General features: G+C 41.0%; 1 protein-coding gene across 1 annotated transcript in view; it reads right to left on the minus strand.

Moving 5' to 3' along the window:
- Positions 1 to 10,383: 10,383 nt before the first annotated feature.
- The window catches only part of LOC135717392 (mucin-2-like), a 30,085-nt gene continuing 18,081 nt past the window's right edge, over positions 10,384 to 22,387 (minus strand). Inside the window, exons 2-3 of the mRNA XM_065239453.1 lie at positions 16,305 to 16,611; positions 10,384 to 12,652 (exon numbers count right to left, since the gene is read on the minus strand). Of these exons, the coding sequence (XP_065095525.1) occupies positions 10,576 to 12,652; positions 16,305 to 16,609 (2,382 nt within the window). The 5' untranslated portion in view covers positions 16,610 to 16,611 and the 3' untranslated portion in view covers positions 10,384 to 10,575. The remainder of the gene's footprint in view (positions 12,653 to 16,304; positions 16,612 to 22,387) is intronic.

The raw sequence follows: 22,387 nt of genomic DNA on the forward strand, positions 1-22,387 counted from the left end.
GCAAAGTAATTCCAACAAGCACAACAACATTCGGAATCATAATTCTTACCAAACCCAGTGGCCTGATAGTGACAGTGTGGAAATGCCTTCGCGACCAAAACCTTCGTTCACAGTAACCTCGCCCGCTAGTAGTTACTATGGCAGCAACGATGACGACTACAACGATAGTCCGTACTCCTCAGGTCATCCAAGTTACACTACCGTCAGCGAGAAACCTTCCAAACCGGTTTTTGAATCATTCTACAACCGTCGATACCGACCTTCGGAGGACTACAACCGTAAGTCTTCCCCGTACAACCCGGATTACACTGGAGACAGCTGGTATGACCATGGTTTCAAGAAACCTCAAGAAGACAACCACAACAGCAACAACAACAACAACAACAACAAGAACAACAACAACTATAACAAGCCTTCCTACCCTCATACCGGTGACATCGTCACCGACGGTCGCAAACCTCACTTTCCCCAACAGAATCCACTTCCATCCTACACAACCAGCACCGACCGGAATCACCCTCAATCCTACCCTGAGAGCGGTAATGGCGAATGGGTCCTAATCTCAACCACCAAAGGCTACCAATATCCACGTCGTCAAGGGCAACGTGCAATGACCTTCTCGCCGGCCCCATCCACTCTCAGCCACAAATCGGTCAAACTGACCGTCCTCCCGATGAAAAACTCGCTCGACATGACCACATCCCACAACGGATTAATCGAAGTGTCCTCCTCCACGCAAACAGTGGAACAGTCCTACCAAGAACAACAACAGCAGCAGCATCAAAACAACCACAAGCATTCCTCGACGTCGGTAAGTTCGTCAACGCCTGCTCCGGTCCGGAAGCGGCGCATTATTCCTCAGTTTTCGCTAATGCGACGCGACAGCATGCAGGACAGCTCGGCAGTATTGGCTGCCGTCAGTGCCGGGATGGTTCCAGCGACTCTAGCCGTTCTGGCACCGATGGTTCTCGGGCGGAAGCGACGGTCAGCGGATGAGAAGCGCCATCTTCAGGATCAACTGCTTGCTCCACGGCTTTAGTGCTTTCTAAGATCGTGTCTTATATTATAGCTGTGTAGAATAGTGCAAATATTTGATAATTCTGTAACTGCTTTCAGCGAATTATTTATTACCGGTAGGTACAAAGCAGGTTCAAGAAGGTTTCGTGAATGTGAGCATTCACAACAACAACAACCAAAAGTACGTTTACCTGGAAGCACAGAATGACGTAAAGGATCACAAGTGAATGCAAATTATGTAAAATATGCGTATGTTAACTGCTACTAATAACGGGAAATTTCTCCGAGGATTAAGGGCTTTTTAGTCTCTAGGAATGGTAAGGGTGTTTTGACGATCCCCGACATTTTCCAAGATTTTGTCCAGTGTGTTGAATGAATTTCAATGAAAAATGTTAGTGTTAGTGTTCTAAATCTCAATTAGTCAATTAGATATTAAAAAAAAAGTCTTGGAAGGAGGCATGTGATATCATCTAACAGAGGTTTCCAAGAATGTTAAAAAAAATCTTGTGTAAATCCTTATGACGTGACCAGTGACACATCATGCCGCTGATTAGAAAGACATACTCGCGATGGATGGATTAGATGGAATTGTAGTAGAACCCTCCAGAAAAAGTATAGACCACTGCCACCAGAAAACTGAAAAATTCCAATTGAACTAAGGCTGTGTTCCATTTGGAAAATTATCACTTAGATTTGACACTTCGAAAATAAATTAAGATGTTCGAAAATCCCTCTGTTGTTGATCGGCCGATTTTCGAGAAAGCATCTGTCAAAAATGATTCCTTGTCTGTCAGAAAAGTCTGCTGGAATAGCAGGTTTATTTGAAAATTTTCCATCTGTCAAATTTAAATAAAAATTCACCAAATGGAACACAGCCTAAGTAGTGAATTTAAACAGCTTTATTTTAACAAATTTTGATTGATAAATAAACATTTACTGAAGGGAATTACTGCCGCTCATGGCTCTCATGGCAAGTCCATCCCATAGCACAAATCAGCAAGCCGAGAAAAACGCGATTTAATTTTATTTCGGATTACTTTTGACCCATAGCAGTGCACTTTATAATTGTGAGAGGATTTCAGAAGAGAAGAAGAAGAATTTTTGATTTTTTTCTAGAAGAAACGCAATATGAATTTTAGAAGAAATCCAAAATAATGTGGTGAGTATTTAAAGGGAATCCTGAGAGAATGCTTAGAGAATGCTAATCTAAATTTTAAGGAACTTTCCTAAAAAAAAATCAGAGAAATCCTAAATACCTAGTTCTGTTTAGATTTCTAAAACAATTCTGAGATGAATTCCAAGGTAATTATTAGGAATATTTCAAGGATAATCGTAATTTTTACAGAGATTTATGGACAGCATTTTAAAGGAATTATCGCGAGAATTATTGAAAAAACTAAGATAATTGTATACTTATTTTTTTTTTTTGCCACCTTCTGAAAAAATTCCCTAATTTGATTCAGCTAACGAACGATAATTTTTCTGAGATCCAAGCTGAGATCTCATAAATGCCGAGCTGGTTGGCAGTGCCACTCTCAGCCAAAAAACTAAGTGTGTGGAGTCTCAGAATTTCCTAGAGGGGATGCCTAAAAAGGTATGCAGAGAATTTCTAAGCTTCTTATGGACGAAAATTTCAAGGGAATGCCAGAAGAAATTATAGGATGATTCTGAGGAATCCTGAAGCAGTTCTGAAGACATCTTGGGGTGATTCTAGCGAAATCCTTGAGACAATTCTATATATATCCTATGAAGAATTAAATTTTAAATAAATCGTAAAATTATCCAGGTAATCCAAACATTTCAAAAATTTCAAGACCCTGGGCACAGAAATTCGGTATTCTTTTTTATTCTGAGGCTTTGAATAGTTGTAAAGATTTCATGCTAACAAAAAAATAAGATCCCGGTCCAAGAAAACTCTTCAAAAGGGATGGTACAAGTCGGACCCCATTTTATGTAAATCTGATTGGTGAACCATCTCAGGACAGAAAGAGATGATACGTATGTACGCGAAGTAGAATTATTAACAATAATATTGATGTCAACGAATTGATGTCAGAAATATTGTCAATGTCGATGTATATCGTGTAGGGTTCACTTAAGACTAATGACCCCTTTTTAATATCGCAGGAAAGTGAAGTTGATAAGCGATCCTCTGAAAAGTGCAAGTCAGTTTACATACACAGGTAGAGCAAAGTACATCTCTGAAAAAAGTGCAAATAGTCAACAAGTTAACAGAATTCGATCAAAATATATACAAACATATTTTGAGATAGCAATGAAATTACCGTTTATTTCCCGGTTGGTTTCGATTCCTGGTTAATTCCTGGATCTCCCGGTTTTCCCAGTTGATTGCGAGATAGAGTGGCCTCCCTGCGTAATGGATTTGGTTTCATTGTGGCACTACACGCGAACGGATACGAACTAAACATTACACGTTTCTTTACAATGAACCAAAGTTCAAATCAGCACAGGTGTGCTCAATTTAGCATCTGTCAAATACGAGCTGTACACTGAGAAAAAAGAGACAAAATATTTGGCCCCACCCTGTGGGCGATACGCAATGCCAAAAATCGTAAATGCAACCGACTAGCAATGAGTGGCAGTTTAGATTATACACATTCAATCTAGCTTGGTAAAATCTCCAAAAGGCAGATTACCTCGGTATTTACTTTTGCTAATATCTGTTTGTTAGCTGAGATCTCAGCAAAAATCTAATATGTTAGCTGTGTCTCGGCAATTGTTTTACAGAATTTCAGCAAAATCAATTGCAGAACTACTCGGCTGTTGTAATCTCTGCAACAAATTTAAGTGTGTAGCGGATAACTACAGTCCTTTATATATGCGCGAGTATTGATGGTCCGACAATTAGGATAACAATAACAAACGAACTTTTTGGCTGGAGCGAAAGTGAGAATAACAAACTTCATACTTTAGAATGAGATTACGCAAGTGTACGTATTATATACGTCAGAAAAGTCAATGTCCAGTGTCGTGACCTGGTCGAGGTTTCAAGCATCGACCATTTGTCACTATGATGAATCCTACCAAATTGTTCCGCGTTTTTCGTACCGTCCGTTTGCTTTTGACAAATTTGTCAACAGAATCCACAAACGAGCCATGAATGAGCATGATGAATCTGATAGTACATCTCATTCCGCACTCTTCTATCACATAGCGTCATGTTAAGCATAAGTCCTATCTCCATCACTTCGAGTCCTGTGTTTTGATCGTTTCGTAGCCAAACTTCATAATGCATTCCTGTATTCGGAGCTTTTCGAAGTTCATGTTTTATCGAAGGTGAGCTTATCTGTAATTTTTCTATTTTATGAATATCGACTTCCAGTGCTGCCAAATGCACTTTGCCGACTTCAAAATAAATAAAGGTAAATTTATTATTAATTGATCACCACTTTATCACCGACAAACCGACATGAATGATCATTCAAAGTATCATCAAATTTATGATCAAAACACAAAACTGACATCTGCCGCCGTGTTCGCTAAAATTGTGTATCCTAGCCACGAACATGCATACAAACTGTATGAGTTGGTTCGTGTCTAATCTATTCCGGGCAAATTATTTTTATCTAGATAACACATTTCTATGGTTTTGACAGATGGGATCGCTGCACATTTGAATCCGCCGTTATGAATTCTCGATCAAGAATTAAGTTTAAGTTTCAGGTCGGTTTGTCGGTGACTTTATCACATATACACTCAAAAAATTTATCACATATCTAATGGATGAAATCCATGTGATTTTCACATAGCTTTCCTGTGATCACATAGCAGCCAATCCGACCACAAAATCACATGAATATTATGAGGTCCATGAAATTCATATGAAAAATCATATAAAATTAATGTGATCGCATAAATGTTATGTGAAATTCAGATGAATTCTATTAATTTTGATTATGGATGAAAATCATGTGCGTTTCCAATGGAAGCTACATGAAAACTATTTTCGGTGTACTACATCCAGTATACCAGATGGATCCTACCTGTTGTTTTACACTAGCTGTTTTACACCGTGCTTTTGTTTTCGTGTAAAAATATTTAAAAAAAAAATTCTCTATAATTAATAATGTGACGCGGGTTAGCAAATGTAATAACGAGATTGTTCTCAATCTGAACAAGACGCGCTTCCTTCCACTCCATTAAATAATATTTGAGATTCGAGAAGTGTTTGTCCTTTTTGTTCCTCAGTAACTGGTATGACCTACCATTTTAGAACTCATTAAATAAGCATCAATCAAGTGTTCACATGTACATGTGTGTACAACTAGTGCTTTATCGGTGATACATCAACACTGATAATTTATTGGGATAGGGCTAAATAATTCCGCAATGCTTGCGTTCTTGAAATGGGCTACCATCTTAAAACTCCCAGATTCAACCTTCTTGCAGTGATAGGAAATTATTGCAGTGAACATTTTGATTTGACATATTAATTAAGGCGAAAAAGTAAGAATATAAAATTTAAAACAAAGCCAGTAAAAACTAACTATGAATTAAGAATTATTCTAGTTTTGATAAACATCCAGTGCCCAAAACTGCTGCCCGGCAACTGATTTGTGTCCGCCTTGATGTAAGTCTCGTCGTCCATCACGACGCACCTCGGTTTCGTCAGCCACTCCCGATAGAGCTTCCTGGAGAGGGTTTTAGCCACCGTGTTTGTCGTTCCGGTTCGATGCCTTCCGGACCTTGTAGACGTGGATGCCGGCATCGTTTTTGGGACAAACCAGATGGAAACATCCGCCTTCTTCGCCGCATAGCGGATTGAAAGATTCGGCCGTCGCTTGAACAGACTCAACACCTTCCTGGTATTAACCGGGTCAGCTGTCTTCGGTTTTCTGCCGCTGCCTGCCCACCACTGGGTCTTCACCACCCGGGAAGTCGGATTTTCCACGACGGCGCACAAGATTTTTTGACGGATCAACTCTTACTCCAATGCCAATGTGATGAAATTCTGCCAGCGTAAACATTACACTCTTAGCTTGTTTCAGTCAAAAGAACTCAAGACCAGTGGTTCTCAAACTTTTGTCAACTGCGACCCGCATTGAGACATTCCATAAGCTCGCGACCCACCAATATTGAACACAGATGTTGTGAAGTCAAAATGACCTTAAAACTTAAAAATGGCTTTTATTCAATCCATTTATTTGGAAGGCTGAAGTGCGTCAACTTTACGGAGCCGATATTTCATTGCTTGTAGTTTAACAAGAATAATGTCTAGCAGGGATAGACCAATTACTTGCGGTTGGCTCGAGGTTAGAAAGTGTAAAAAATTTGACTTCAAAACAAACAAGAAAACTGCATGATTGCCTGATACCCTAAATCAAGCCTGATACAAACCTAATTCGCCAAATTTGTCAAAAAAATGGCATTCGAAAAAAAATGATATGCAAACACTAAAAGAGTAATCGAAACTCCAAAGAAGTATTAAAACTAAATAGACAATTCTAGGATTATTTTGAAAGGTATACTGTGAATATTCAGAGAAATATTTTAAAGAAATGTTAAAGAGAGTAACTTAAGCAAATTCTTGAGAGAATGATCAAGGATAAGAATTGTGGAGTTTTCTAGGGAGAAGTCCAAGAATGTTTTAGACGAATTAAAAAATCACGAATAATTTAGACACCTTAAAGTGGCTCTTTTGAGCTATACGGACTCACAAATTGTCAAGACATCGTTCAAAACATTATTGATTATGTAGAACTTCAAGGTCTTATCTCCAGAGTAGTTTGGTGAGCATTTCATATCTTTTCGATACCATTCCATGATGTGCATGTTGTCTTGAGCTTTACGGACTCAATAAAATTTTCACGAAAATATTCAAGACTTGAGGCTGCCGAACTGCTAGATCATAACTCCAGAATTATTTTGAGAGCATAAAATATCTTATTGATACCATTCCATGCCGTGTCTACTCTCAAGAGACTCTAATGATCTTCACGTACTCAAAAATATTTTCACAACAATGTTCAAGACTTCATTATGCATGTAGAACTTTTCTTATCAAATGTAATCTAATACAAACGCAGCCAGTACGGGGAACCATCCTGGAAAATGATTAGGTTAGATAACGCCTAATAATTTTTCTTGTCAACATTGATGCTTGCAGCATATCTTTGATATGAAAACAAACATCAAAACGGCCAGGCCTACTCCGTTGCATTTGCCGCAAAAATGATTCGAGTCTAAATAAATCTATTTAAACAGCGATGTTGCCTGTAGAACTTTTAGATCTTAACTCCAGAGTAGTTTGGAGCAGTAATAGAAAAGTTCACAACCAATCACTGTGACTCGCGATCTTCGACATATATCGTTGAACTTTTCCTATGCCGGTTTGGAGAGTATTAAATATCTTATTAAGCATTAAATATCGTATTGTAGAATTTAAAGATCTTTGCTCCAGAATAGTTTGAAGAGCATTGAATATCTTATTGATACCATTCCATGAGCTTCGCGGACTCATACAGATTTTTAGGACATAGAGCTTCAAGATCTTAGCTCCAGAATAGTTTGGAAAAGCTTTTTTTTCCCTTTATTTACAAGGCTTTTAGCTATCGGCTGGTTCGTCTTGGGATTGGAAATCCTTACATATCGTTTTGATACCATTCCTTGTTGCGCATTTTATCATGAGGCTCTGATGATGTGTTGCATATGTCGGAAAAGTGCGTATCAAAACACATCAATACCTTGAATTCTAGGATAATTCGGAGAACCTAGGAATCTGCCGAGTGCTATAAAGCTGTTTAATGATTAATTCAGGCACATACTAATAAAAATATAGTCAATCAATGCAGAAAAATCTAGAAAATATTTTTGGCCACCTCCTTGTTTGGTTATTCCCCATAGTGCACATTGGTCCTAATGGAAGAGACGAACCAGCCCGGTGCTGAAAGTCTCTATAATAAAGCTTAACTAAACTAAACTAATTAACGGCGCCGATGGTGTAGTGGTAAGCGTGATTACCTCTCACCCCAGCAGGCCTGGGTTCAATCCCAGTCGGCGCCGCCGGGATGTTCTGAGGCATAGCATCTCTGATCACGCCTTCCTTCGGATGGGAAGTAAAGCCGTTGGTCCCCGGTTCATGAGTTGATGGGTCGATAGGTAGGGTCCAGGTGTGGGAGCTGCCTTCCTGGCACGTCGGTAGCATTGGTGCTCAGCACGGAAAACAAGATCGACGGAAAAAACAAACCAAGGAAAAAAAAAATAAACTAAACTAACTAATCCGAATGGCGTCGCGGAATTTACAATAAATGGGGCATCAGGCGCATTTCTATGAGAGGTGAAGCTCCTTGGCTCAAATTTTAGAACTACAGCATTGCCCTCTATTGCCCAAATTATAATGTTTGTCCTTGAGATAATTTTACATAATGTTTTTCCAAAAGTTGAAGGGTAGGGGAAATGGCTCTAATGTTGGCCTATGGAACTAAGATTGGGCCCATCCCTAAAAATCTGCTATTTATCAAAATTTAGTCAATTGCTGAATTTATGTATGGGCCCAAATTAGGAGCATTTAGGCCGACATTACATCCATTTCCCCTACTATAATATAATATAATTGACACACCATTTCCAGACAAATTCAACTATTTTAGTCAAACCTATTTGAATTAACCCTGTCAAAATGTGGGCTTGGGCAGTGGAGGGTTGAGTTGTGTAGATATGAAAATTCCCCAATTCAATTTCCACCATAAATATTCACTGCCGAATTTGCAACACTTCACAGAGGAGTAACTAGAATAAAACCTGGCAAAATATTTACTGCTGTTTTGAGTGCCTTGAATAATTTGATCGGATCTCGCAAGATTCGATAACTTTTTTAACAATGAATTAGTACAAAAATAGTTAAAAGTCGTTTTTTTAATTAAATTTCTTCAAAACTAGCTTAAACATTAAAATTTTGAGATTATTATTCATCAACTAGATGGTATTGAATACAAGGAACTCATTTTTTAAGAAAAGTTGTCCATTCATCATTTTGTGATGAAAAAACCTCCAAAGCAACATACATGTTCTATAAAAGTTAATATAACTTTTGTGTGACTGGTATTGGTTGTAAAGCAGTTTACTCAACATAAATCTAGGAATATGTGTTACTTGGGCTGCGGCGGAAAATCTTCTAAATAAAGGTAATCAGTCATTTTGTTTACCTCTAGTAAGGATTTTTACTATCTGGTTGATTTAAACAAATTATAAAAAAAAGTTATGGCATTGATTAAACAATACCGAAAATGTATAAACATCATTTTACGTGTTTTAACATTTGTCAATTTGTGTAGCATGTATTTAAGAATACAAAAAAAAATAAAGTAACAAAGTTTTTTTTCTATTTTGGCCAGGATGTTGTTCAATTAAGTCACTCCTCTGTGCGATGGCGATGATTCGAAAAACCATTTCAAGCTAACCATAAGTTTCAAAACTTTAGATTCCGTTCCATTAAGAACGTACTCTCTAATCTACAATGCGGCGACGCAGCAAACAATAAATTATAGTGCCAGCAACATACATTCATTAAAACCTGAGTATTTTGACTTGAATGGATTCTAAAGAGATTTAGAGACATCAAATGCTAACACACACAAAAATACCTGCTAAAAAAAACGGACAATCTTCGGATAAAAAATATTACCAACGACGACTCACCACATTGCACGAAACCTTCGCCAAACCTAGCCTCACCGTCCACCCATTCTCTTCTCGCTAGCTCCTAAGATCCCTTGTATTTTGGACTGATTAAAGTAAATCCCCCTCGCAAAACTGCGGTATCCTTTAATTTATTTATTTATTTATTGTATTAAAAGTACCATTTAATAAATAAGTGTTTAAATAAATAATTTATTTCCACAGAAAAACACAATGTCAATAAGCATCGCTTAATATAAATACCATAAAAAAACACCGTAAGTCTTATACGTTATGTACAACAATGTCGAAATAAGAAAATAAATTTCACAACGCCATCGTCTTGTTCCACATTCATTTATTATATTTCGATTGTCTTCCTGCTTTCTTTCATTCTTGCTTTCTTTAACTGAGAACGGTGCTAATAACTGGGAGAAAAATAAAACTTAAGGTGCATCATATTTAGTGGGGTTTCCACTGATTTCTGCTTAAAACAGCCTTCTGCAGCAGCGCATTCCATCCAGGGCAAACCGGTACCAGTATATTGGAGGAAAGCAGCAGGCCATAGGCTGGGGCGTGTTTAACTTGCCGACGACCGACGGCGCATGCCTACTTCGATTCGAGTGGAATCGGCACGAGATCAGGAGACAATTCTCATTTCCCAACTTTTTAATTTTTTTTATGGTTAGGTTTTTTTGGTCCGTCAATCGAAAGATTAGGCATTATGGGTAAAATAAATGAAGATACATTTCTCAATTCTATTTCCCACCGATGAACAACGAGAATTTAATCCTCAAACTCGTACTCGCAAGTTAAACACGCATTCAATTGTGACTCTTTCTCAAACGAAGAGTATTATTGGGTGAGTTTTAAATGCCATAAACTAAAAATGGATGGGGGGTCCGGTATTCGAACTGCCCTTCACTGCTGCACCACGGTGTGGTTGAAGTGTTCCTCGACGCGATGCTGCATACCGTTCAGATATCTCTGAAACTGACTCGTCACGTGCTGCAACAGATTGATGCCAACGACCAGTTTCATCTCCACCGTGTCACGGATCAACTCGGACCAGCTGATTGGACGTTCATTCGCCGGAGTGGATCCCGTTTCTCCCTTCTCGCCCTCGGTGGTAGGATCGAAAGTGTCAATGCCTACTGCTTCTGTTGTTGTTAAAGGTGAGCTTGTGCTGGTTGTCGTGGAAATGACGTCTGGCTTTTTTTCATCGTTTACTGAGATTTCGTTGTCAATTTCGTTATCGATTTCATTTTCCTCGCTTGCTACGGCAGCATCTCGCTTTCGCCGACGAGGTCCGTGCTCTGGGACAGGTGCAGAAGTGATGATATCGAGCATGCTGTTGTCCTGGTGGTACACACTTCCGACCACGTACTGGGCATGATGTTCCGGACTGTGTTCAGCAGTGTAGGCCGCCGGGTTGGGGAGTAGTTCGTGATCCTGTTCGGACAAATCTTCGGTCATTTCTTCGGAAACTGGTTCGGAGCTGGTCAGTGGGACGTGAGTAGTAGTAGTGGTCGAAGCGGTTGTACTTTCCGGGTAGACAGGTGAGCTTTGTTTGGTGTAGAAACTGGGTGGGGTGTTGTAGTAAAATTCGTTATGGGATTTCGCTTGCCCTTGACGGTTGTAGTTGGCGTACATTTCCGGAGTGCCTGGATAAGCCGGACGATTGCGATAGCTGATTTGGGGATACTTGTTGACGGAGTAGCTCTGAACGTGGTAATTGCCATACTGGTGACCGGTTCGGGCAGGTTGACTAACTCGACGACGCAGAGTGTTGCGGTAGTACGAACGATCCGGCATTCCGGCGATCAGTTTACCGAACACTTCCTCTTCATTCTGGCCGTCGGAGGTGGCATAGTCCTCGTAGTTCGAGTAGTAGATATCATCTTTGCGGTTAGTAGCTTGATCCGAACGTCTCAGCGCAGCCGTCAATGGACTGCCAAGAAAGAAGGATGCCAAGCCTGCTGTGAGAACCAATCCTACCAAGCCTACTCCAACCGTTGGCATGACTTCGCGGGACAGATAGTTCATGATCTGAGCAGTCATTGGCTGGCTCTTTACCGGTGGTTTCTTCACGCTCGGTTTAAGACCGGCATCCTTCTCTTCAGGTTTCTTCTTTTTGTTAGCGGGCTTCTTCTTCGTAGCCGCAGCGGTCGGCTTACGGGTAGGCTTCTTCTTAGTTACCTTAGATGGTGAACGATCTTCTGGTAGATCGAACATGGAATCCTTTGGTTCCAAAATAAGGAAAGTCGCTGTCTCAACGTCATTATCGTCCGAAGTCAGGTCATAAGAGGCAGTAGTACCTAGCAGGGTCTCGGTCATGGTCAGCTCAGTTGTCGTCGTAGTCGGGGCTGCCGTAGTCGTCGTTGTTTTGCTAGTTGTCGGAGAGAGAGGTTTCCTCGGTTTCTTGGTGATCGTGACAGAACTGTCTTCTAGTTTTGGTTTTGGTCCATCTGCAACCTTAATTCTGGTCATGAATTTGTTTATCTTCTCCTTCTTCTCTTCCGTTACGGTTGAAGCACGGGTATTGGTAGTCGTTCGTCGTCGAGCTGTAGTCATGGATTTCCGAGCGCTGGTAGTCGCCGGACGTCTAGTCGTAGTAGTGAATGGTCGTTTGGTTGTGTTGACAATCTCCTTCTTCGATTCGGTAGACGTCGGTGAAATACTTTCACTGAGGAGGACCCACGTGGACAAACCTTCCCTAGGAGTTGTCGTCGACGGTTGTAACCTAATGCGAACTCTATCGGCTGCCTTGGTGAGCTCCTTGTGATATTCTTCCTCAGGTAGTGGTTCGGCAACACCGGCATGGTTGGCAAAGTTATCGTACGTGATAATCTGGTCATTGGCTTTGGCCTCACCAGCGGCTCCCTTCGTCGTATGGTGCAAACCAGCGCTGGTCAGAATCTTAGTACTGGTCGATACCACGTAACCCGAAGTTCCAATCTTCGTCTTCAGGGGACTCTCCGGCCGTCTGAACAAAGGGCTGCAAAGAAACAAATATGATGCGGTTCTAGATTCCGTGGCTAAAGAGCAATCTCGACGGACGATCCCCGCACTTCAACATGCAATATAGAAGGCGATCTGCCAGCGACAGAGATTCCAGAACAGAGACCGAAGCTTTTTGCACAGATCTTGAGAATGATAGGGAAGAGACACAGAGGTAAGCGTACATGCAGTTTACTGACAGAAGCAGGATTAAAACGCTGATTTTTTGTTGTCCAAGCACATTGAAAGGAATGATTTATTGGTGAAAATGTTAGTTGTTTTTTTGGAAAGCTTGTAGCAAGCGACATTCCAATTTCTTTCAATGATTTTCGTGTGTTTGTTAAAATGAGCTTAAAACCTACGACTACAGGGTATTAATGCTAATAATACTATTTCCAGGTTCACAAACAGCATTGTTATGATCTACTCTAATGACATTTATCGCTACTCTACGATAGATAGGAGACACTCTGACAACGCAAACAACAAGTCATAGCAACCTAGTTTAGTTTGAAAAATGAAATCTAATGAATTATGGTTACTTCGATCGATGAGTCTGCTACGATACTACATGCTATGAATGATATGGTTGAAGAGAGCACCACAGTTTATGCGAGGATGCTTGATGACTGGTTGATAATATTCTTCACTTTGTATTCCTCGAGGCCACTCCCATGAATTTTACCCACCGTCGATTAAAATACAGGAAAGAAACTTCCCCTGTGACACCATTTTAGGAAAAGAAATCTCCCCATCGCTAGTCATGGGAATAATCTAGACACGGCATCTCCTAGCAACCCCACGCGATTCAGTCAGTCAGTCAGTCGGTTCTACGCCTCGTGTGATTATCGTGACGATTGCAAATGAAGACGGTGCAGATTAAAATAAAAAGTGTAACATCAATCTCACAACACCTTCTCAATGCGGAATTGAATTAAAATTTTGCTCTTAGCATGGGTTACTTTGATGGGAAAATTTCCCCCCTTGAACGGTGTCAGATCTCACGAGTCCAAAGCTTGCTTTTCTTTTAATTGAATAATCTCTTTCTTCTATGCGTTCCCTTGCCTTCATCGCGCTTGTTTTTATCAATTCAAATCATGTTTTTTGTTGTTATTTGTTGATTTCCGACGAAATGGTTGATTGGTCCTATTAATCTAATGGAGGTTCGTAATGAGGAACTGATGCAACCTGACAAAGTGTTAGTCTGTCGAGATGTGGTATGCGATGTAGTATATGTGTAGGTGAATGCATGTTGTACATGTATGGTATGGATTTGTTTTCTGAGCTGATTTTCCGATAGGCCAGTAACAATAATGGAAGAAAATGGTAGGTGGAAAAGTTAATAATAAGCATGCACGTGATGATACAATTAATAAAGAAAATTTTCATGGATTACAGCTCATCCGTCCCGCTCTCCTCCACCAAAAGTGGGGGAGATGACAGATTGATCCCCACACGGTCGGCAGTCGGTGGAAACAGTGGGAAAATGCACAATTTTGCCGACTAATGTGTTATTAAGTATACAACTTTTTCGGGGTTAATTGTTCACTTATCTGATACTCTACAGCTACTTCTACGACTACTACTACTACTGCTACAACTATTTCTTTGACGGGTACCACTTTTTCGGGGTCATCAATTGGTGTTCGCATTTTCCTCTAATTATTTTCTTTTGTGTTCGTCTTGTTTCCGCCCAATCATTTTTTTTATCGCTTAGTGGAAACGGAAAGTGAAAAGGGGCTTTATGAAGAGAGCGATTTCTTTGCGTCAAGTAGTTATTTTCTGTCTGTTTCTGTCATTTTTTTTTGCGTAATTGTCAATTGGCACTTTATGTGTTTTTGTTACATTTTTGGCGAAAACTTTCCTTCCCTTACCGGATTGCAAAGGCACGCGTTGCGTTGAATGATTTAAGCTCGAGGTAAATCATTTGAATCGGGGAATTCTATCGCCTTTTCGCAGCCTTATGCCCTCGATATGGACTCAGTTGGCTCGTCGTTTGGCCTCCTCCACCAGGTCGCTTTATATTTCCTATACTTCTTCGGTCGTCAGCAAACCCTAGATGGGTCCACATGTTCCCGAAATCGAACCAACCCGATCGGGATGGTGCTTGTACCGGCCGGTGCCTCCGGTGAACCCGATGAAATGGTCCTACCGGAAGTGGTTTCTTCACCACGATTGTGCTGAAATTTTTGATTGGTGGTGTAAGCTTCGAGTACATGTACATGCCAATGCCAACACTGGTCATCACCATGGCAACGACTGGCAGTGCTGCCAGTGCCATGATGATAATGTTCATCGGAGTCATTGCCGACATGGCAGCCATCATGCCGAAGAGAGCGTGTGAAGTATCCGGGATTATGGAACTATCACCGGAGTCGTGAGGTTTCTTGTGTTTGTTGTGACCTCCACTGGAAGTTCCAGGACTCGTTCCCAGACGCGTAGGTTGCATGATATTGCCCATCAGATTTCCTATAGGAGTCGAAAGAAAGGAAGCCAAGGGTGCTGGTGGAATTACTGGTGGAAACACTGGGGCCGATATCAAGGGTTCAACCGGTGCAGCGAACAATGATGCATCACTTGCAAGCGATGCTCCGGCAGCAGCTGGCGCATCTGCAGCAAGTGAAGATGCCGCAAAGGATGCACCAGCTGCAGCTTGAGGATTCGCTGCAAGTGATGACCCCGCAATGGCAGCTGCTGCTGCCACTGGAGCAGCAGCCGCTACCGCTGGTGCCAATGGTGAACCTGACTTAGTTATTTCGTCCCGCTGCGGTTCGTTGATGGAAATTTCGATATCGTTACAGGCCTCCTTTCCATTGACAGTGATCCGAATGCCATTGCACTTCTGCTCTTCGTTCTCCACTACTCCCTCGTCTTTCAGTGCTCCTAGCTCATCGTACGGATCTCTCGGAGCATCATCCCCGTAGGGATCAGCCAGCTGTTGCCATCCCGTCGATTCTATTTGTTCAACATCATTCCAGTATGTCGCATCCGGACGATCCGGATCCGAATCCGAATCCACTTGTTGCTTCTCAGGCTTCTTCTTCTTGTTTTTGTTCTTTTTCTTTTTCTTTTTCTTGGTTGGCTCCGAGTATACATCATCGATCGGATCCGATTGAGTTTGATAGGCATTTTCCTGTGGAAATGGAAATTCATCCCTTTCCGGTTCGGGTGTATATCCGTCGTCGGAAAACGACAGTTCTACTTGATCATTGGAAACCTCCGGATAGACCGGTTTGGCTACTATGATTAGCGAAGCCGGTGTTGACGATGGAAACGTGTAAAATCCATTGGTGGTTCCAAAACTGCTCAACAAATGAACCGGAGTTACAATTCCGTGTTGTCCGTTGAAATCCACATTGAAGGCGTCCTGCGTTTTATCCGACCACTTGGTTATGATCTTATGTATGATCGGTTTCTTCCGGACGTTCATGTAGTGATATTGTGTATCCGGTGGGTCCCAATTAGGGCTGGTCTGCGCCACCGGTGGCAGGGAGACCGATCGCAACGTATTCGGTTCCTCGGTAAGGGAAGGAAGCAGACCATAGTTGCCTACACCAATGTTGTCTTGTTGGAAGTTTGCCAAATTTTTTATGATAAAGTCTTTGATTATACTTTCGCTAGATAGAACATCGTCTGCATATTTGGTATACCTGCTAATGTGATCCTGAGCCAGCGTCGATGGGGCTGGAGTTGTCGTGGTTGTGGTAGTAGTAGTTCCAGGTGCCACCGTTGGCGCCGCTGGGTTAGCGTCGTTGTCACTACTTGCACCGGTCGATGTCTGATGATCCGCGCTGTCACCGGACGCGACCAATGGTAGAGCGTTCGTCGTTGGAATCAGTTCCTCCGTCACCTCTAGCGGATTGCTATTGGAACGGTAGAAGATTGGTTCCGAGTTTGGCCTGGCCAGTACGGGACCCACCAGCAGGCATAGCAGCAGGATGGATTTGTGCTTCATCGCTGGAATTCCAAATGAGGGGGAATAGACAATTGAAAAGAGAATAGAGATAGAAAAAAACCAGCTCATTAGTAGTCATTTGGAGGTAATTAATTGAATTGAATCGATTAGGTGTGCGCAGACAATTGATTACAGTTTTTGGGATGGATGTTGACGCATTAATTGGGTTGCTTATGGCGATTGACGCAAATATTTGACAGCTACTTGCATTATTCAGCAATTCAATCTTTATCTGATTTATATACCGGGGAAAATAATGCTCAATTAACATACAATGGCGATACTTCCAATTGCTAAAGTCAACCAAAACTGGAGAGAAGAATTGGATGTGATGGACACTTTAAAAAAATTATTTCTATAGAATATATTTAAAATTACACGAGAAAAAAAAACCAATAAGCCATTCGATAGTAAGGGCTAGTGAGGGTCTCAGATAAGAAAGGTGCCAATTCAAAAAAGACTTGGCCACCTTGGTCTAAGCAGCTTCCAACATTCTTCTTTATCTTCTTCTTCTAGACTTTTTACGCTTCCGTAGCGAGCGTTTTGTCGGCTCTCAACTTCATGTTCTAGCACAATGATCCTATATACCCAGGGAAGTCGAGAACATTTCCAACCTAACCTAAAAGATTTCCTCAACCGGAATCGAACCAGCCGCCTCCGGCTTGGCAATAACGTGAGTTTACTGCCTAGGACTAGGTTATTGAGGCTGATTTTTAGCAACACTTTCAAAATAAACGCTCGATTGGCTCTGGTTTAGACAGTTATTTTCGTTCAAGATGTACAGCAAATAAGCTTGAAGCCTCCTGATTAATGCCGTCTGTAAGATAATGTACAAATTTTCAACCTAGTACTAATTTTCGATATTTATGCCCAAAAGTGGTCCAAAAATAAAACTTTCCCATGCAATTAACACACAATTCGCCTTGTATGGAAAGATCGAAAACTAGTGCTAGGTTGAACATTAGTACGCTTACTCCAGAAGGAAAGATAGAAGGTTTCGACATTTTCATTTAAAACCACTACCAAGGGGTTGGCCACTCAGCACAGTGTGCCAAAAATGCATATGGGAACACTTGGTTAGCACTGTTTGGCACCCGTGGTACACAATTTTTATGATATCTGCGCAGTGCGGATGTGTCCAAATTTGATTGTAGACACAAACAATTTTTGGTATCCGCAACAGATCATTTCGCCAGAGCCTCCAACTCACCCTTACTGCCCACATTTCAAGTTCCGGATCAGCGTAGCAGTGGCCTGCCAATTCTTCCGGATTACAGTACTCGGTCGTGCCATAGAAGGTAGAAAACAGTTGCCCTTTCTGTACGAACCTCGGCGATCCGAAGTCTATCAGCTTGATATGGAAATGATGATGATAACGATGTCCCGGTGCAGAATGTTCAACGAGTGCTGGAAAGCAACCGCATTAGCAATCTGTCGAAAGATCCAACAAAGCAGCTTCTCCGTCATCACGGGTCTTCGATCGATAAACTCGAACAGATCTATCCAGGAGCCGTGGATTTCCATCACAACACCTGGAAGAATTTGTCGTTATCGAATCAATCGAACATGTTGACAATGTTCGGACGCTTCACGTGCGTCAACAGGTACACTTCCATCGGAATTTCTTGCTTCTCCTCGGTCGTAATCATAAACTGCGGCACGAGCTTCTCCTTCAGTATGAATTTCGATACCACCAGCAACCTATCCGAGTTTCGGTAGCTCAGCTTCACATACCCGTACGCGCCCTTTCCGATGTGCCTCACCAGCAGTGGATCAAATCTTCATTGCACTGCGACATATGGGAGACCGAACTGGGCCGATCCGAGTGCTGCGCAGCAACTGTATTCTTGATGGTCTGCCCAAGCAAATTGTCCACCATGCGATGTACGATGAATCCGGATTCCGGCTAACCCAGATGCAGTTGACCTTCTTGCCGCAGGGAAGCGTCAGATTCGAAAAGGTGTAAGTATGTCGATCAAGTTGCCATCTTAGAGGATCGCTTCCCCGTGGAACTTCCCATCCGAATAGATCGACCTGCGTGGTCCACACAGACTCGGAAGCGTTCCAACGGCCGAATGTCGTTTCTGTTGATTTGACCATTGGCATTGACGTGACCATTGTTTTCGACAGCTCGTACGGTTTGACTAAAGAGCCTGAATTTATTAAGAGACGACATGTCAAAATTGGAACAATCGATTATCTGTCAAAGTCATAGGAAAAGTTATTCCAATCGAGCAGAAGACCTGTCAAATGGATGTCGCCTCTTTACCCAATTCAGTCTATTTAGGTTTGACATACCGGGGAGTTGTGACCGACAGGGGAGCATTCAGCGGAGCCGAATAGTCCTCACTGGAGGAGATCTTCATTAAGGCTGAATTGATGTCCTCCGATGAGTAGAGTTTTTCCTTCGTATTTGCCACTGAGCAGATTCAAGCATTCATTAACGGGTGTTAGAAGGTCACAATTAACAATGTTCTGGCAACTAGAGATGAACTAGCCTAAGGCTAAAAATCTCTTAAATAAAGAATTAAAAAAAAAAATGTTCTGGCAATCTTTCAATGCGGGCGGTTTGGTAAGAGTTTCCTTTACCGTACACCTGTCTCCTGCCAAGGCGACCGATTTCAACGCATTGAACGGCGTAATTTCGGTCATTCTTGCAGTTACGGCAGATTTTAACGGAACTGACGATGATCGAACTCAATAGGCCATACAGAAATACCATCGGACAACTGATGGACAACAGCCATTCAAACATAGTGTCCATACGCTCGTTTTCGGTTTGTAACATTGCAGCAAGCAAAACAAAACATGTGAACTGTCAAAATACCGGGTTGCCAAACATACAGTTATTCACCAGTCCAATGACTGGTACTTTCGGCACAGCGTGGTACACTTGAGGCACAGTGAGAACAATGTTGATGTGTAGAGTGAACAGGTAGTTGCTTATTCATGACAGATACGCGTATTTTTGAGCAGCCTTTTTCAGTGTCTTGTACTAAATACTCGACTCTACTTTGTCAAGCATCAGTACAATACGCGGAAGAAGTCTGCCCATTGTATACGAAATTCACGTATCTCTTAAGGATAAACAGTTAGGGTAGTGGATGGAAATTACTTATCCTAAATTGGTTGGTATCGTAGCTGCAGCTTTCAGTAGCGAATAATCGGTTTACATGCAATTCCTTTGGAATTTGGCGTATGCACATTTGTTTCGCGTCAACGAATTTTTGTCACGATAATCTATAAACCAACTTAAATAACATGTTATTTCCTTTGAAGGTAGCCACTACTGAGCACGAGCAGGGTGCGCAGTTACTATCTCACTGGACGGTTGTTTAGCGGGAGTGGTTAGAGCATTGGCTCTGTATGAAGTCAGTCCGTTTTTCCACCATTTTGATTGATTGTGGAAGCTTGCTGACGGATCAAATGATGAAATTCATCCGCTTGGAACAGACTCGATCGAAGTCATCGAAGTCATGATTAATTAGAACCACACACGCCATGTTTAAAGGTAACTTTTTTAAAATTAGACTCTAAACTTTAATTGCGCTCAATCATAGTTTGGGACCTTTAATTAATAACTAATAGCTGCAAAAACATTATCTGTTGAATTTGAAGTTCTATGCAATCTATTTGCCTAGCCGTGGTTATCAAAAGAGAATCGATCAAAGCAGGTAGGAGCTTTTGAAATGATCATCAAGACGGTAGGATTTTGTATCATCATAGTAGGCGTATGTTTCAATTGGAAATTAAAAATCATCTCGAAAATCATAATGGCTAGTCACGAGGAGAATCATAGAAAAGTGCGAGTTCAGTGCTTTAAAAAATTAAAACAGCCAAAACCCATTAATCAAACCCTATAGTCAGAAAGATGTTACCAGATTACAGTGAAAATAATCTGATTTATCCTGAAATACTTTGTGGAAGTTGTTATCTTGCCGTGCACATATGTTCAAAGGGTAGTTGTATGATAACTGTCTGTTAATCATTTTGATCTAATAGCTTTTTATTTCGAAGGTGTGCTCTTCAAACTAAAATTGGTATGGGCCAAGGATAATTCAAAATACGTTTAAATATTGATGAAAGTACTGATCAATTAACTGACTTTAAAGATTCAGGAGTTTGACGATCGATTATTCTTACATTTGCCCTTACGTGCCCCAAAATTATTATTCGAACATCTGGACACCTAGAAGCCGTTGTAACCGATATGATACAATGAATTTCAATTTATAATCACATTGAATTTATCTGAGCTTATTTCAATATTATAAACATTTTGGCTGGTGTTATGGCAAATAATTCCACGTGTCCATGTGCATATTGCACAACAAGCAAATCAGACTTGGGAAGTAACATGGGAGTACCACGCACAATTGGTTCAATAAGGAGAAATGCTGAGCTATGAATTATTGAAGGTGGCGAGAACATGAAATACGCTATGATGAATCTGATAATTTTGACTGTAATCTGGTAAAACCAAAATTTTGCTGACTTCATGGTTTGATTGATGGGTTGCGGCTGTTTTGCTTTTTTAAAGCACAGAACGCACACTTTTTCACGATTCTCCTCGTAACTAGGCATAATGATTTTTGAAATTTTAAATTGAATTATACGCCTGCTATGATGATATCAAATCTGACAAATCTTCAATTTTGTAGCCATGACAACAATAATGACATAAACAGAAGTTAGTCACACCTACGACCTTGCATCTGAACTTAAATGTAAAAATTAAAAATTCATCGAATTTTGTAATTTTTAGCCTAATTTTTTCCTAGGGTGACATAAAAAAAATGTTTTGACACGTATTTGAAAACTAAAGTATGCTAAAAATTGATTCTTATAAGCTGCAGAAGCACCGAACATTTTGCAGAAGCCTAAAATCTTTTCATAATTTGCATAAATTGAATTTTTCAGAAGCCTAAAATATAGTTCCTAATTTTTGTAATCGATTCGAAACCTTTGTTGATGATCGTAAGCCGCACGTGAAACAATATCTGCAAAAAACATTCCACAATACGAAAGAGCGGCGCATTATTAAGACCGAAAGTATTTTCACTTGGAGAAAACGGAATGAAAACAGCAAATGATAGCAAAATAAATGCGCCCAAAAACAATTCGAATTCCCCACCCAGCTAATAAACATGAACTTGATGCTGATTGTAATGATGACTGGCAACGATAATGATAATGATGATTCCATTGTAGGAAGTAACGGTCCCTGATTGAGTGAAATTGCCTAGTGAAACGAGAAACAACTGACGCTATTCCGAAACTCCTAAAACTAGGTCACGATGAGACCGATTTTTAACCAACCTTTGGAAACTTTCCCATTGAACCCGGGGCACACCTGACTAGGTCAAGAATTGACCAGTCATGGTCCAGATTGAAATCCTGACCGTGACACTGACAAAACCACACATGCTACAAATAAATCACTGAACATGCAAATCATGATCAAAATAGGCGTTAATGGGTCGTGAAATCCTATTTTCAAACTAACCATGGTTTCATCGCAGCAAGCCAAGATTGTAAGACCCCATTTCCATGGCGAGACGGAGTTCTCCCGTCTCGGTTAATTATGCAACCATGATCTAGCATCGCAGCAGCCAGCCAGCGTGCGCCGTGACAGTGAAAAATCGATTAAAAGGCAATAAAAGAAAAGAGAAAACATCTTTCATCATTTTGTTGACTTTCTTGGCACGATCGAAAAGAGCTTCTGCACCTCCCGTTGCGTTTTGGTAAAAGTGTTCGATGTTTGCTTAATCCGCACTC

This window comes from Ochlerotatus camptorhynchus, unplaced genomic scaffold, assembly GCF_037179485.1.
Source record: "Ochlerotatus camptorhynchus isolate MF236.1 unplaced genomic scaffold, CSIRO-AGI_Acam_v1.1 ptg000055l, whole genome shotgun sequence".
NCBI lineage: Eukaryota > Metazoa > Arthropoda > Insecta > Diptera > Culicidae > Ochlerotatus > Ochlerotatus camptorhynchus.